The sequence below is a fragment of the Myotis brandtii genome, unplaced genomic scaffold, assembly GCF_000412655.1.
Source record: "Myotis brandtii unplaced genomic scaffold, ASM41265v1 scaffold314, whole genome shotgun sequence".
Taxonomy (NCBI): Eukaryota; Metazoa; Chordata; class Mammalia; order Chiroptera; family Vespertilionidae; genus Myotis; species Myotis brandtii.
This window is the reverse complement of record NW_005362033.1, coordinates 1,790,244-1,804,263: the sequence shown is the minus strand read 5'-3', so window position 1 is coordinate 1,804,263 and position 14,020 is coordinate 1,790,244. Positions and strand designations below refer to the sequence as shown.

Sequence of the window (14,020 nt, the reverse complement as noted above, 5' to 3'; positions counted from 1 at the left end):
TTCCCGCCAGCACTTGGTGTGGTCAGTCATTTTACAATTATCCATTCTAATGGTCTGTAGTGGTACTTCACTGTGGTTTCAATTTGGATTTCCCTCAAGACAAATGGTGTTGACCATTTTTTCATGTGCTTATTTGCTGTCCATGTATATTCTTTGGTAAAGGGTCTGTTTATCTTTTGCCAGTTTCTTAATATGTCCTGAATATAAGTCCCTTATTAGATATATGCTTTACAAATATTTTCTTCCAATTTGGGCCTTCTCCTGTCATTCTCCAAATGTCTTCTGGAGAGCAATTCTTAGTTTTGACACCACCAAATTTAACAATTTTTTCTTATGAATTGTGCTATTGGTGTCATATTTATGAAATCTTTGCCTAAGCCAAGATCACAAAGATTTTCTTACATGTTTTTTTCCTCTAGAACTTTTACAATTTTATTTATTTTATTTATTTTTACCTTTTGCCTAGTTTTTCTTTCTTTCTTTCTTTCTTTCTTTTTTTTTCCGCTTAAAGTATTACAAAGAGTATTACATATGTCTCCTTTCCCCCCTTGACAATCCCCTGGTCTCCCCTACCCCCCAGTGTCTTATGTCCATTGGTTATGCTTATATGCATGCATACAAGTCCTTCAGTTGATCTCTTACCCCCCCTTTTACAGTTTTAGATTTTACATTTAGGTTTATGATTCATTTTTAGTTAATTTCTGTAAGTTATATGAGGTATCACTCAAGAGTCATTTTATTTTACACATGAACATCCAATTATCCCATCACCATTTGTTCAAGACTTTCTCCACTAACTTGCCTTTGCACATCTGTTGAAAACAGTATTATAGATACATATGGGTCTATTTTACGACTCCCGATTTTGTTCTACTGGTCTATATTTCTATTTTTATTCCAATAGCACATACTCATGATTGCTTTAGCTTTATATGAGTCTTAAATTCAGATAGTGTTAGATCTTCAACTTTGTTCTTTTTCAGATGTTTTGCCTATTTTAGGTTCTTTACATTTACATATGAATTTTAGAATCAGCCTGTCAATTGCTACAAAAAAGCCTGCTGAAATTTTGATTGGGGGGGAGGGGGTCTCAATTCTATATTCTCAATTTGAGGAGAAATGACATCTTAACAATATTGAGTCTTTTGACCCATGAACACAGCATCTTCCTCCACTCATTTAGGTCTTTAATTTTTCTGAGTAATGTTCTGCATTTTTCAGTGTACAAGTCTTGAACATCTTAGGTTTACCTGTTTCACTTAATTTGATGCAATTTCCAACCATTCATTGCTAGTATATAGAAATTCAATTGATTTTTGTTTATTGACCTTATAATCTGCAAACTTGCTAAACTGATTTATTAGTCCTAATTGCACTTTTGTAGGTTTCATCATATTTTTCTACATAAATAATCATGCTACCTGCAAATTAGGACTGTTTTACTTCTTCCTTTCCATACTGGATCTCTCTCTCTCTTTTTTTAAGTTGAAGCACTATCCAGAATCTCCAGCACAGTGCCAAATAGAAGTAGGGAGAAGATATATCATCTCATTCCTGATCTCAGGGGAAAGCTTTCAGTCTCTCACCATTAAGTGTGATGTTAGCTGTGGGTTTGTTTGTTTGTTTGTTTTTTTATTAATATATTTTTATTGAAGAGAGAAGGGAGAGGGAGAGACAGAAATATCAGTGATGAAAAGAATCATTAACCAGCTGCCTCCTACACACCCCCTACTGGGGATAAGCCTGCAACCCAGGCATGTACCCTTGACTGGAATCAAACCCAGGACCCTTCAGTCTGCAGGCCGATGCTCTATTCATGAGCCAAACTGGCTAGGGCTCCACTGAATTTCACAGAGGGAGAGGAAGAGAAACATCGATACAAGAGAGACACATCAACTGGTTGCTTCCTGCATGTGGCTCCTGTCAGGGCCTGGGATCAAAACTACAACCCACATACATGCCCTTTCCCGGAAATCAAACCTGCCACCCTTTGGTTCAAGGGCGGATGCTCCACACGAGCATACCCACCAGGGCAAGCTATAGATTTTTCATAGATGGCCCTTATCAGATGAGGAAGTCCCCTTTTATTCTTAGTTTGCATAAAGATTTTACCAGAAATAGAAAGTAATTCTGTCAAATGCTCTTTGAGTCTACTGAGATAATCATGTAGTTATATAAGATATAGCATTTGCATAACTTTAAATTCATCCTTTTAAAAAATTCAAGTAATTTTTAAAGAAATTCTCAGAGAGAAAAAGCAGTCAGACAAATACAAAGCAGAATCTTCACTAGCTCTTGCCCATCCTTATCTCATGGAGACTGGCTGGCACCACAGAGACTATTTCCTCCTTCCTGTTCAAGATTGGCTTTGCATCATGACCTTAGTCACCCTCTAAGGAACTCTTTTCCATACAGGTCTGCCAATTCCTAGGGCAGGGGTGGGCAACCCCTGGCACGCGTGCCAAACATGGCACGCCAGTAACTTTTGCTGGCACTCGAAACCCTCTCTTATAATCTTCCATTTACAATTTTTTTCTTAATATCGACTTTTTTATTTTTCAGATAAATTCAGTGTAGGTGCATCTTAGATAAGTAAATAATTTTACATAACAAGTTATCTTAAAGACCATAGACATGAATTGACGAGAGAGGGGAAGAGCAATTTCTATGCCTCTGCCTTAACTCTCCCTGCCTTCCTAGATCTGACCAGTGTTTTGGATTCATCCACATACACTTGTGAATCTTTGTTCTCAGTGATGAATTTTGTTAAGTCTCGTAATAGGAGTAGCCTGACGGATGAAAGTAGTAGCTCGTGCATATCTCTGAAGGTCACGAAATATAAACCTGATGTAAAATCTCTGTCATCAGTGATGCAGCAGCAAAAGTCCCGCTGATAATATCAAACGGAGTCATAAAGTTTTCTGTCGGACTATCAGTGTACATGTATACATTTAAAAATAAATGTATTTTTCATCATCATATACTGTGTTTTTGTCGCTCGAATGAATTTTATTATTTCTTCAAGGTTCTTCACATACGTACACCTTAAGAGATATCACGTAGGCGTAACATGTTCTCAAAAAATTAGGGTTGGCACGCAGAAGAATTTTGAGTCAGAGATTTTGCTGGTTTTGGCACGCACTCACAAAAAGGTTGCCCAACCCTGTCCTAGGGTAATGCTGTTTAGGCATTACTGACCTCTACTTAAGGCTACACTGTTAACTCTTGAACAACAGGTTTAAACTGTGGATCCATTTATACGTGGATTTTTTTCAATAAACACTCTATTTTCTCTTCCTATGCTATTCTTAATAACATTATTTTCTCTAGCGTATTTTATTTCAAGAATACAGTATATAATACATATAACATACAAAAATATGTTAATCGACTGTTTATATTATTGATAAGCCTTCTGGTTAATAGCAGGCTACTAGTAGTTAAGTTTTGGGGGAATCTGAAGTTACACGCAGATTTTCAACTGTGCAGATGGTCAGCGTCCCTAACCTCCGTACTGCTCAAGGACCAACTGTACTGTCATGATAAATAAAATCATTCTGTGCACACTGAAATTAGTTCTGGATACTTTACATAACTTAGTCATGGAACTTAAATCCCACCTGATACCAAAAGAATCAGGATGATCCCTCTGGGTCACACTGGCTTATACACGAACAGTCACAGAGAGAAATTCCAAAGCAACTCGACTGTGCTACTGGTAGCACAATGATTCAGGTTAGTTTTCATTATGGGTTAGAACATAACACTGGATCTCAAATTTTTTTTTCTACTCACTGTTATTCTAAGAAAACAATTCCAAACAACTCATTAAAGCAAGTTTTGTTTCTTTTTAAAAAAATATTTTTATTGATTTCAGAGAAGAGAGAGTAGAGAGATAGAAATAGAAACATCAATGAGAATCATTGACTGGCACACCCCACACTGGGGATCGAGCCTGCAACCCAGGCATGTGCCCTGCCAGGAATTGAACCATGACCTCCTGGTTCATAGGTCTATGCTCAACCACTAAGACAGGCCGACCAGGCAAGTTTTGTTTCTTATTAAAGGAACATTATACTCTCAGATGACCCCTCTTATTCAAAACAACTGCTCATTGTCAAAGAACTCTGAAACTCAAGTTATTGATGAGTATGTAAGCTCTACATACTCATCAATAACTTCAGAATTCTAAGGGCACTAACCACCACCATTCTACATAGTGGTATTTTAATTTGTAAAATCCTTCCATATGCTCCTTGATGCTTATTACAACTCTGTAAGAGAAGGCAAGCAGTGCAGGTGCTACCCTCATTTTGCTGATGAGGAAACTGAGGCTTGGAGAGACCGCGTGACTGTGCTTCTTACGGTTCTCACAAAGACTGGCTAAGCCCCCAGCGGAAGCCCAGGTCCACTGACTCCTAGTTTAACTATGCTCCTGCTGCTGTAGTGTCCTCTAAATTAGCTACAGCAGTTTTCTAAGGTTAGGTGCTAAATGAAAAACTTGGAAGAAGCTAGAACCAGTCAGATAAAAAATGACATATCACTAAGCCAGAAAGCACCATCTCAAACTCTATCTGGATGAATGTGCAAATCAGGACTTTAGGATGAAAGAAAATCACTACTACATAGTATGGGAGACACAGCCAGCCACAAAGTTGACTTTACTATGTTAGGTGCAACTAACCACAAAGGTTTCACAATGCCTTCAATGAGGAGAGCACACTCCCAAGTCCTATATGTATGAAGAGAAGACCCAGTAAATGGGCAAATCAATTCCACTGATATTTGGCCAAGACTCAAATCCTGTCATCACTGGCGTGGAAAACACTGCAAGAAGTCATTCATCGTGCCACTCCCTTCCAGTGAACAACATACAGCTGAATCACCCTGGATACATTTCTTCATCTCCTTAAGTGTGCTTCCTCATCTGTGAGATAAATGCTGACCTCCTCGCAGATTAGATCAAATGAGATAATATAGATGTCTTAGTCAGTTCCAGCTACTACAACAGAACACAGACTGGGTGGCTTAAACATCAGACACTTATTTCGCAGCACTAGAGGCTAGAAGTCAAGATCAAGGCATCAGCAGATCGGAGTCCTCCTGGCTGGCAGATGGCCATCTTCTCATACCCTCAGAAGGCAGAGAACAGAGAGTCAGAGCAAGCTCTCTCCCTCTCTTCTCATAGGGCACTAATCCCACCCAGAGGGCGCCACCCTCGTGACCTAATGATTCCCCAAGGCCTCACCTCCTAAATACCACCACACTGGATAAGATTAGGAGTTCAACATTTGAACTCTGTGGGGGAGGGAAACATTCGGTCCACAATAGTAAATAAAACATATGACATAAGCTCCCTGAGGGTGTCTTTTGTGGTTTTGACTTGGATTTCTAATGGTTAATGATATTGAGCATGTGGTACTGGCACACAGACAATAGAATAGAACTGAGTGTCCAGATAAATGCCATAAACACCTAGGCTGACATCACTTAGTGCACTAGGTTCTCAAGAAACATCTGGATGGATAAGTGACAAACATCCCTGTTGTTCTAATAAATGCCAAATGAGTGTAGCAAAAGGCTACTTCAACGAAAAACACTCTACCACTCATCCATTAATCTCATTAACACATGATGTTAGATGCAAATGAGAATTACAGAAATTACCAAAAGCCTACCCAGATAGGTGAGTCAAAGTTCATCACATTCTTCTGATATTTAGTGGGGAAAATTTATCAAAACACATTGCTGCAATTTCTGCTTCCACTAAGATGGAGCAGTCCTCCCACAAAGTACAACTAAAAACCTGGATATCCTATCTAATAAAAGGCTAATATGCAAATCGGCAGAATGACCGGTCGTTATGACACGCACTGACCACCAGAGGACAGGTAATATGCAAATCGACCAAACGGCAGAATGACCGGTCGTTATGACATGCACTGACCACCAGAGGACAGGCACGCACCGCAGGAGCTGCCCCCTGGTGGTCAGTGCGCTCCTACAGGGGGAGCGCTGCTCAGCCAAAAGCCTGGCTCATGGCTGGCAAGCACAGCGGCGGTGGTGGGAGCCTCTCCCGCCTCCGCAGCAGCACTCAGGATGTCCAACTGCTGACAGGCCTAAACCGTCAGTCAGACATCCCCCGAGGACTCCCAGACTGCGAGAGGGCACAGGCCGAGCTAAGGTACCCCCTCCTCCTGAGTGCATGAATTTCGTGCACCGGGCCTCTAGTTATATATATGAAACAAACATAAGACTCCAGTGGTGGAGAGGAGAATGCTAATTGGCTAGGGACCTCAGGACTGGAGAAATGACATGGCAGTGAGTCCTCTGGGCTTTCTTTTTGCATTATCCCAGATTAGCAGCTGGAGAAACTGGCAACCCCAAAATGCCAATGATACAGAGCCCCAAAAGAATCTGCTTTCTCTATCCAAAAGACCAAGAAAGGAGCAGCCTCCCAAGTCAGAAAACTTTAAGACAGTAACTGTCCTACTCCAGACAAACGTGACAGAAAACACGGCAGCTGCATCCCTCCCACATGAGTAAAAACCAAGTAAAGGGCCTACACTTCCTCCCTTGCCAAGCTATAATGATGCACCCCAAGCCCCCGATGGGTGGCTTAAGAGAAGGCCATGTAGGAGCTGGGCCTTTCATCCCTACTCAGCAGGAATGAGCCCCCATCTGCCAGTGTCAGTGGAGAGTGAACCCTGGACTTCCACCCCAACTCGGCAGGAAGGAGGGGTCTTTTCCCCGCCCCACAAGGTAGTGTCAGAGGAGGCCTAGGAGTCGGGACTTTCACCAGCCCAGTGGTAACAAGGCCACTCCCCTCTTGGGTGTTGATGGAGAACACATAAAAGATCTATACTCCCACTTCCATCCACTTCTGATTGTTTTGATCTAACTGTTACTATAAAACTACAGTAATCGAAACAGGGTGGTACTGGCACACATCAGCAAACAGTGCAGGACGACTGCACTGGATGATCACAGGGAAAAGGAAGAGGCTGAAGGCTTACCTCACTCCACATACAAAACAGCTCTCCAACCCAGTATAAGAGCTAAAACTAAACTATTAAGAGAAAACATAGGGGCAAGACTTAATACCTTGGATTTAGCACTGCCTCCTTAGACATGATATAGAAAAAGCTAAATTAGACTTCATAAAAATTAAAAACTTTTGTACATCAAAGGACATATCAAGAATGGGAAAAGACAACCTACAGAATGGAGTAAAATAACTGCAAACCATATAATCTGAGAAGGGTCTAGTATTTAGACTATATAAAGAAGTTCTACAATTCAACCACAAAAAGACAGACAACCCCATTTAAAAATAAGCAAAGGCTGCTGGCTCAAAGCCCTCCCCGGGACTCAGGGGATGCATACGGGAGCGAGGGGGAGAAGCAGAAGCAGCTGTTTTTCCTTTTTGAGATCACGACACTATCTGATTCTTCCAGACACCTGCCACAACATAATGTCCTTGGCTAATTGGCTTTCCCAGCCGCCGACATGGGCAGCCTTCCCCCCAATCAGTGGGTGATATTTGGAGCCCTGTCCATCAAGAGAGTTGGGAGTTGGGATATTTTCTCACCCCAACAGTGAATGAACTGAGTCCAGCTTTAGAACATCAGCTTTCTGTTCAGGATCTGGGCTGGACGGGAGCAGCACCAGACTTGGATATGAGAGTTCTCTGATCACAGGACTTGGATATGAGAGTTCTGTGATCTACCATGGCAGCTTTCCAGCATCCAGGGCCATTTCAGGATCTTTCTGGGCCTCTAGTATTGTAACTTTTTATTGATTTCAGTAAGAAAAGGAGAGGGAGAGACAGACAGAAACATCAATGATGACAGAGAATCACTGATCGGCTGCCTCCTGACCCTACCTACTGGGGATCGAGCCTGCAACCAGCGCATGTGCCCTGACCAGGAATTGAACAGTGACTGCTGGTTCATAGGTTGACACTCAACCACTGAACCACACCAGCCGGGCATATATTTTTAGACATTTTAATTAAACATTGATTAATTTCAAAATAAAATAATTAAAAGAAGCACAGCATTTGAGTAGACATTTGTCCAAAGATACACTAATGGCCACAAGCACATGAAAAGATGCTCAACATCATTAATAACTAGAAATCCAAATCAAAACCACATGAGAGTCCAGCCAGTGTGGCTAAGTAGTTAGAGCGTCGGCCCATGCAGCAAAGGGTCCCAGTCAAGGGCATGTACCCAGGATGCAGGTTCAATCCTTGGCCCCAGTTGAGTCACATTCGGGAGGCAGCCAATCAATGTCTGTCTGTCTGTCTGTCTGTCTGTCTCTCTCTCTTTTTCTCTCTTTCTCTCCATCCCTCCCTCCCTCCCTCCTTCCCACTCTCTCTAAAAATCAATGGAAAAAATATCCTCAGGTGAGGATTAACCAAAAACCATAATAAGTCCTAGCCGGTTTGATTCAGTGATTAGAGCATCGGCCCTTGGACTGAAGGGTCGAAGGTTCAATTCTAGTCAAGGGCTCGTACCTGGGTTGCAGGTCAATCCCAGGCCCTGGTCAGGGCGTGTGTGGGAGGCAACCAATCCCTCAGATCAGTATTTCTCTCACTCTGTCTCAGCCCCTCCCTTCCATTCTCTCTAAAATCAATGAGAGAAAATATCCTCTGGTGAGGATTAACAGAAAACACAAAACAAAACCACAATGAGATACCATTTCATACCCACTTAGGATGGCTATAATAAAAAATAAAAAACAGAAAATAAATGTTGGTAATAATGTGGAGAAATTAGAACCCTTGTACATTGCTGGTGAGAATGGAAAAAAGTTTGGTGGTCCCTCAAAAATGTAAATAGAGGTACCATGACCTAGCAATTCCAATCCTAGGCATACATCCACAAGAAATGAAAACATGTGTCAACGTAGAAACTTACAAACAAATGTTCACAGCTACTCCAAACAGCCGAAACGTAGAAACAACCCCAATGTCCATCAACGATGAACAGATCAAGTATAGCCCATCCATACAACGGAGTATTATTCAGCCATAAAAAGACGTGAAATACCAACACAGAGCTATCTGGCCCTCGAAAACATTATGCTAAGTGAAAGAAACCAAACACAAAAGGCCATTTAATGTGTGCTTCCATTTCTATGAAATATCCAGAATAAGCAAATCCAGAGACAGAAGCAGGTTACGGCTGCCAGGGCTGGGGGGAAGGGGTGGAGAGTGATTACATGGTGAGTACAGAGTATTCTGGAGTGAGGTGGTCATTGCAAAACCTTGTGAATGCACTGGATTCCAGTGAACTATATACTTAAAAATGGTTAATTGTATGTTATGTGATTTTTACCTTAATTTTTTAAAAGTCTATACATCAGCCCTGGCCAGCTTGGCTCAGTGGATAGAGCATCGGCCTGCAGACTGAAAGGTCCCAGGTTTGGTTCCGGTCAAGGGCATGTACCTTGGTTGCGGGCACATCCCCAGTAGGGGGTGTGCAGGAGGCAGCTGATCGATGTTTCTCTCTCATTGAGGTTTCTAACTCTCTATCCCTCTCCCCTCTTCTCTGTAAAAAATCAATAAAATACCTTTTTTTTTTTTAAAGTCTATACATCACAGAAAAATAAATTACTAAATTTTAATTAGTTCAGCCTTTGCACAAATGTTTGAAAAAGCTGTTTGGAATGTTTATATTCCAAAATGAGGCAGTTTACTATGGCTTTCTCAATGGACGATGCGAGGCTCTGTGACGCAAGGAAGCGTGTGCGGGCACAGCCCTGGCTGCACGAGGCAGCTCTAAGAATGTGGCACATCATGCTCGTCACAAGTGCAACCTAAGTAACAGTCTAACTGCCCTTCTTCATCTATGATGGAAAACACTGCTCTATAACCCTCCTAAGTCAACGGCTCAGTATGTGCAAGTTCTCCATCCTTCAACATTAACAGTCCACGGGGCGAGGAGGGAGGTACCGATGCTTTCCTGCAACCCACAGGACTCAACAAGGATCCAGTGAGCAAAGGTATTCAATTGTGGAAAATAAGTTTAAAAGAGCTTTTTTAGGAAAAATATTTTATTCCTTCCTACATTTGATTTTGTTCTTTCCCTCTCCAACAGAGTGGCTTTTCCAGAAAACATTGGTACATGAGACCCTCTTAGCCCAAATACAACCCTGCGTACTGTATTACTGACTCATCAGTTACTCGGGGCTACATGTGACTCTCAGAACTGCCCCATTTGGATGCCTCAGGGTGTTTTCGTTTTGTAAAATGTCACCTTTTAACACATACCAATAGTGGCCACTGGGCTGAATACAATTCTGTTAATAAATTACTGAGTTCAAGGCAGCAAACAACTACGAAATATATTTGCTAATATTATAAATGCCAGATTGGAAGATCAACAACAAGCAGCTGCCAGTCTGGGAGTGAGGGAAGTGCTAGGTTGGGATTCCCCAGACCTGGATGACTTTGGTAAAATAAATATGATTGGTGGTCACAGACTGGGGTTGAAAAAGAAAGAAAAACTAATCATCATCACTTAATAAATGAAGTCTGCAAACAATCTGTTAAACTGCCAGTCCATGAAATAAAAATAAGGGACACCAGTGAACTACTGGGGTTGAAACCAGAACACCGGGGGATCTGATGGAGGACTGATCCCTGGGTGTGGATGGAGGAATGCTCAGTCGTGAGCTCCCACCTACCTCTTGGCTGAGGCTGGAGACTTGGCTACAATCACTGCATTCCTGTAATCCGGGATCTGTGACAGAGAGGCCAGGGATTACTGCCATGACTCCATAAGGCTATGCACACCAACACTCAACAGTCAATGGAAAGGAACGGTGCAGCGCTAGCCGGTGTTCTCAGTGGTTAGACCATGGGCCCAAGCATGGAAAGGTCATGGGTTCGATTCCCAGGTCGGGGTACATACCGGAGGCAACCAGTCCATGCGTCTCTCCCACATAGATGTCTCTCTCTCTCCCTCCCCTCCTTCTACTCTCTCTGAAAAAGCAGTGAAAAAAAAATATTCTGAGGTGAGGATTAACAAACAAAAAAGGAACAGTGCATCGGACTCAAAAATGAATTTTGGTCACTTGAAAATTTTCCAAGAAGATAAAAGTCCATAGCAAATTTCTCCTTTGGAAAACGAAGAAACACCTACCTAGCCAAATATTATTTTTCATTTGTGTGTGTGTGTTTTCTCAGGAAAAAATATTATTAAGAAATAAGCCTCACAGACCTCTTTGAAGAAAAAACTCCGGCTAATTGGTAATTAGCTCACGTATATGGTATAAAGACATTTTTATAGTCAGTCTCAGGAAGTTGTCATTTCATATTGCCAGGATGATATCCATCCAATCTGAACCCAAGGTACTGTAATTGTCAAGTTCCAAATTAGTGCATCCAAACAAAGGACTATTTACCATATTTTAGTCATATAGTGAAGAAACCAATTTGTTAAAGACAATCAGCCCAGTGCTGTTTTATAAGGACACTAGAGGCCTGATGCACGAAATTCATGCAAGAGTAGGCCTGCCTTCCTTCCCCCGGCTGCCAGCACCGGCTTCCCTCTGGCACCCGGGACCCAGGCTTCCCTCAGCTGTCAGCAGGCACCAGGGGCCCGGGCTTCCCTCGCAGCCCCCGCAGTGTCCAGAAGGTTGTCTGGAAGGATGTCTGGAAGGACGTCAGTCTAATTAGCATATTACACTTGTATTATTATAGAAGATTAAGAGCCCTTACAAAAATAACTAAAATATCAGTGTGCTCTGGAGTCAATAAAGTTTAACACTTGAAGTGATCTATGTTAGTGAGAATATATTGAAGATATACCTATTATCAACTTCTGAGAGTTTAGAAGGCAGAATTATTTTTAAGCTGAGCAGTAGTTTACTTTATATAAAGAGAGAGAGGAAGGGACAGGGAGATAGAAACATCAATAATGAGAGAGAATCACTGATTGGCTGGGGATCGAGTCCACAACACGGGCATGTGCCCTGATGGGGAATCAAACCATGACCTCCTGGTTCATAGGCTAATGCTCAATCAGTAAGCCACACCAGCCGGGCTCTTTTTATTTATTTATTTTTATTGGGAAGGGAGGGAGGAAGAGAGAGACAGGGAGGGAGTGGGGGGGGGGAGAGAAAGAGACAGTGATCAACTGCCTCCCCATGCCACCTACTGGGGATCAAGCCCACAACCTGGACATGTGTCCTGAACGGGAATTGAACCAGAAACCTTTTGGTGCACAGGATGACACTCAACAACTGAGTCACACTGGCCAGGGCACAGTATTTATTTCTGACTTCATCTTGGCAATATTTTATGTTCTTAAAATTTAATCACTTCATTAAGTTATATACCAGAAATTTCATTCAAATCAATCCCCATAGCTTTTTCTCACAATTATGCCAGTTTAATAAATTCTAATATAAGCACTTAAAATAATCACTAGCACCTTGTACAATTCTTAGCACATGGGAAGCACTAAGTAATAAATGCTTAGTAAACAAACAAACAACTGATTAATCTGAAGAAGGCTCTATTATAGATACATCCAGCATAACCACATGGATCTTATGTCCTTCAGGAAGGCCTAATTTATCCAACACTGTCAGTGAGTACGGTAGCAAAAAAAATATTTAAATTTAGGCACTTTTCTTATTTTTGCTAGAAATCTTTCTAAACTAGTTTATGTACTTCCTTGCCTTATCAAACATGATCAAATCCAGCCAAGAGAGGAAATAACCAAGAAAACAGTGAAGAAAGGACTCATCCATAAAAACAGGTCTATTTTCTCCACAAAAGTTAAAGCAGAAAAACATATTTATAAAGAAAAAACAAGCTGCTATGAAAAAGAACCAAAAAGAAATCCAGGAGGTGGAAGTGATTATGGTCCAAAAAAAAACACCCCGTCACTGAGCTACAGACACAACTGAATAACAAACCTGGGAGATCAGGCCACGGAATTTTCCCACAATGAGGGATATAAGAACACAAACTTGAAGAAAAAGAGTTAAACAATATAGAGACTACACATAACAGTTTCCCAAAGAATTAAAAAAAAAAAAAAGGATGAAATATTCAAATTATAAGGAAAAGGATTCCCAAAGAATGAAAGGGACCCACTGAATATCTAGAGAAATCGGTGGGAAAAAAGATCCACCCCAGACACACCTGCTGAAATTCCAAAATCACGGCAAGAAAATAAAACACTGTTTTATTTTATTTTTTAAATACATTTTTATTGATTTCAGAGAGGAAGGGAGAGGGAGAGAGAGACAGAAACATCAATGACTAGAGAGAATCATTGATGGGCTGCCTCCTGCACACCCCCTACTAGGGATTGAGCCCGCAACCTGGGCATGTGCCCTCACTAGGAATTGAACAATGACCTCCTTGGTTCATAGGTCGACACTCAAGCGCTGAGCCACACCGGCCAGGAGAAAACACTATTTTAGATGGAGGAAATTCTGTCCCTTCCCCGCCCCCCAGAAAAAGCCTCCCCCTTGATAAGATGCTCAATCATACTAGATTCCAGGGGAGTAAAAATTCAAGGAAGGTTGTTTTGTCCATTAAATTAGCAAAATTAAGGCCCAGGGAAACAGGTACTATCATAGCACTGCTACTGGAAGTATAAATTAATACAGCCTCTTCATATAATTCCAATTTTTACAAAATCTATTAAATACTAAGTTTTCAGAAAATTGTAATTTTTGCAGTATCTACTTTAAAAATTTTAAATGTAGACTAGTGGCCTGGTACATGAATTCATGCTCATTGAAAGGAAATTAATTAGAAGAAATATTTTAATATCGCTATTCACCCTTTCTCTATAATAGAAGTGTCAACCAAATTCACAATCGACAAGGACAGATGGAAACACAAACACGCATGTGACTGGCACCAGCGAGAGCTTTATATGTATCGCACATGCGCAAGTCAACTTAGCCTTTTACAGATATAGAACAAACTTGCTAATTAGACCTTGCTTTCTGATGTAGCTAAACTTTTTCCAGCCCAGTGAAGCAC

The 14,020-nt window shown here is 41.3% G+C and overlaps 1 protein-coding gene across 5 annotated transcripts in view; it reads right to left on the bottom strand.

Annotated features, from left to right (window-relative positions):
- The window catches only part of PRPSAP2 (phosphoribosyl pyrophosphate synthetase-associated protein 2), a 56,215-nt gene that overhangs the window by 19,542 nt on the left and 22,653 nt on the right, over positions 1-14,020 (bottom strand). For all 5 annotated transcript variants that reach the window (XM_005870172.2, XM_014542854.1, XM_005870171.2 and 2 more), the window contains one exon: positions 10,696-10,751. In XM_005870172.2, the coding sequence (XP_005870234.1) occupies positions 10,696-10,751 (56 nt within the window). The remainder of the gene's footprint in view (positions 1-10,695; positions 10,752-14,020) is intronic.